At 49.2% G+C, this 2,453-nt stretch overlaps 1 protein-coding gene across 1 annotated transcript in view; it reads left to right on the forward strand.

Moving 5' to 3' along the window:
* IGFN1 (immunoglobulin-like and fibronectin type III domain containing 1) overlaps positions 1-2,453 on the forward strand; it is a 35,473-nt gene that overhangs the window by 7,742 nt on the left and 25,278 nt on the right. Inside the window, exon 8 of the mRNA XM_011931837.1 lies at positions 1,378-1,491. Coding sequence (XP_011787227.1) covers positions 1,378-1,491 — 114 coding nt within the window. The remainder of the gene's footprint in view (positions 1-1,377; positions 1,492-2,453) is intronic.

A 2,453-nucleotide genomic window follows, 5' to 3' on the forward strand; every position in this document is an offset into this window, starting at 1 on the left:
CCACCCCTCACTCCATGCCCACCCCACACACCTGAACCACAGGTGCCTCACCCCATGCCCACCCCTCACTCCATGCCCACCCCACACACCTGGACCATAGGTACCTCACACCTGGAGGTGGGCTTGGAGGCAGAACTTAGGAAACCAAGTATGGTCGAGGGGCCTGTCTCCATCTAGTCCCCAATGGGTAGCTGGCTAAGGCCTTGGGATCCCAGGTTGGTTTCCTGCCTTTGCAACCTGGTTCTGATACTTACTAAACTCTGGAGCTTTGGAAGAGTTAGGGCCTCTGTATCTTGGTTTCTTCTGTAAAATGGGAATTATAGTCATGCTTACCTCGTAAGGTTATTGGGAAGATAATGAGAGAATGTACTTAAAGTACTTAGCTTAGTGCCTGATACATGGTAAGGGCTTGATTTTTGCTATCATTATCATTGTCACCAAATTGGGGGGCGGTACCTGGTTGGTTTTTTTTAATTTTAATTTTTTATTTTTTGAGATGGAGTCTCACTCTGTTGACCAGGCTGGAGTGCAGTGGCACAATCTCGGCTCACTGCAAGCTCCGCCTCCCAGGCTCACGCCATTCTCCTGCCTCAGCCTTCTGAGTAGCTGGGACTACAGGCGCCCGCCACCACGCCCGGCTAACTTTGTGTTTTTAGTAGAGATGGGGTTTCACCATGTTAGCCAAGATGGTCTTGATCTCATGAACTTGTGATCTGCCTGCCTCGGCCTCCCAAAGTGCTGGGATTACAGGCGTGAGCCACCGCACCCGGCTACTTGGTTTATTTCTAAAGGCTTTCATGGAAGGGAATTTTACAGTTCCTATTAGCACTCTGATCCCAGAATCTTATCAGCTGTACAGGGATTTCTTCCCTGTGTCTAACTTAACTATAGCATAAGTCTAATTTTACTTCTGAAAATGGAAAAGAACTCGTTTTCATTATCCTGAAAATAGTATCTTGTCCTGAAAATAGTATCTTATCCCCTTGAAGGATAAGTTTCCTTAAACCTAACACCTCGGGTCTCAGCCGTCTCTCCTCAAAGCTTTCTCATTGGCTTTGACACAGGACCCAGCACAGAGCTTTGCACACAGTAGGTGTTTAACTAATGTTTGTTAGAAGTACAGATGAATGGAAAAGCCCTACTGTGTTCTAGCACCGGGGCACCTGGGGTCTTTTCTTGGTTGTCTTCTTGATCTGATCTCTCATCTTGGAGAATTTCCTTCCTTGAGGGGCTTACTTTTCCCCACTTGTAAAAGGGGCCAATGCATGCTCACCTGGGACGCTGTGGGCCTGGGATGGTACCAAGGCCTATGAGGGTTTGTAGTACCCCGAAGAGAGAGCTTCATGAACTCTCCTGGTGGGTTTATCTGCTTTGTAGTACATCAACGCCATCTCCAGCTTAAGACACATCAGGGTCACCAAGGATGGGATTGCAAAGTTTGACCTGGAGCTGGATCTCAAGGATTCTCAGAGCAAGATTTACCTGTATAAGGTGAGGCTGGAGGGGCTATGGGTGGGGGGATCTGGAAGGGATGCTGCAGGTCTAGTGGGGAGGGAACTGTGAGTACCCTGGATTCCTCCATGGGAACAACCAGAGCACACAAGTGGTGAGCCCCTCATCCCATGGAGTTCCTGGCTGGAGTTGGGCCAAACCCTGGTGTAGACCATCCATTCACAAGGACTTCTTAGCTCACACTGAGCAACCAGTCTCTCCAGCTGGGCCTGTGACTCTCTGTAAATTGTGTCTAACACCAGAGCATGGGGGTGAAAAGAGGGTTCTGAGAAAGTGCACCCCTTTCCATCTGAGCTTTCTTTCCAGAGGCTTCATACATCCCTACCTGGGCTCTAGGAGTAATTACCTGCCAACCAGATGGGGGCAGCAGCAGGTGGGGAGGAGCTGGTAAAATTTGGCTAGTTCTATAGCCAGACTCATCCAGCTTCATCACTTATAAGCTGTGTGACCTCAGATAAGATACTTATCTTCCCCGTACCTCAGTTTCCTCACTTGTGAACTGGGGATAACATAGGACCTGCCTCACGGTGTACTGCAGGGCTAAATGACATCATGCGTGACTTGCCCTTCCCCTCACCTCTCTGCTCATTGCTGCTTCTCTTCCCCTTGTCCCTCTGTTCCTGCCCCACTGGCCTTGTCCCTGTTCCTTTGCCCCAGCTGTTCCCCATGCTTGGCATGCTCATCCCTGATATCAACAGGGCTAATTCCTTCATGGCAGAGAGACTTCCCTTGGCCACTCTGTGTGATTCCACTATGTCCCTCCAGCCCCGTCCTGGCACTCAGGAGCCCTGGACCCATATCTACCTTTTTGTTCTCTGGTTCTCTCTTCTCTTTCTTTCTCTCTCTCTTTTCCTTCTTTCCTTCCTTCCTTCCTTTTTTCTCTTTCTTTCTTTCTTTTCTTTCTCTCTCTCTCTCTTTCCTTCCCTTCCTTCCTTCCTTCC

This window comes from Colobus angolensis, unplaced genomic scaffold, assembly GCF_000951035.1.
Source record: "Colobus angolensis palliatus isolate OR3802 unplaced genomic scaffold, Cang.pa_1.0 Scaffold91, whole genome shotgun sequence".
NCBI lineage: Eukaryota > Metazoa > Chordata > Mammalia > Primates > Cercopithecidae > Colobus > Colobus angolensis.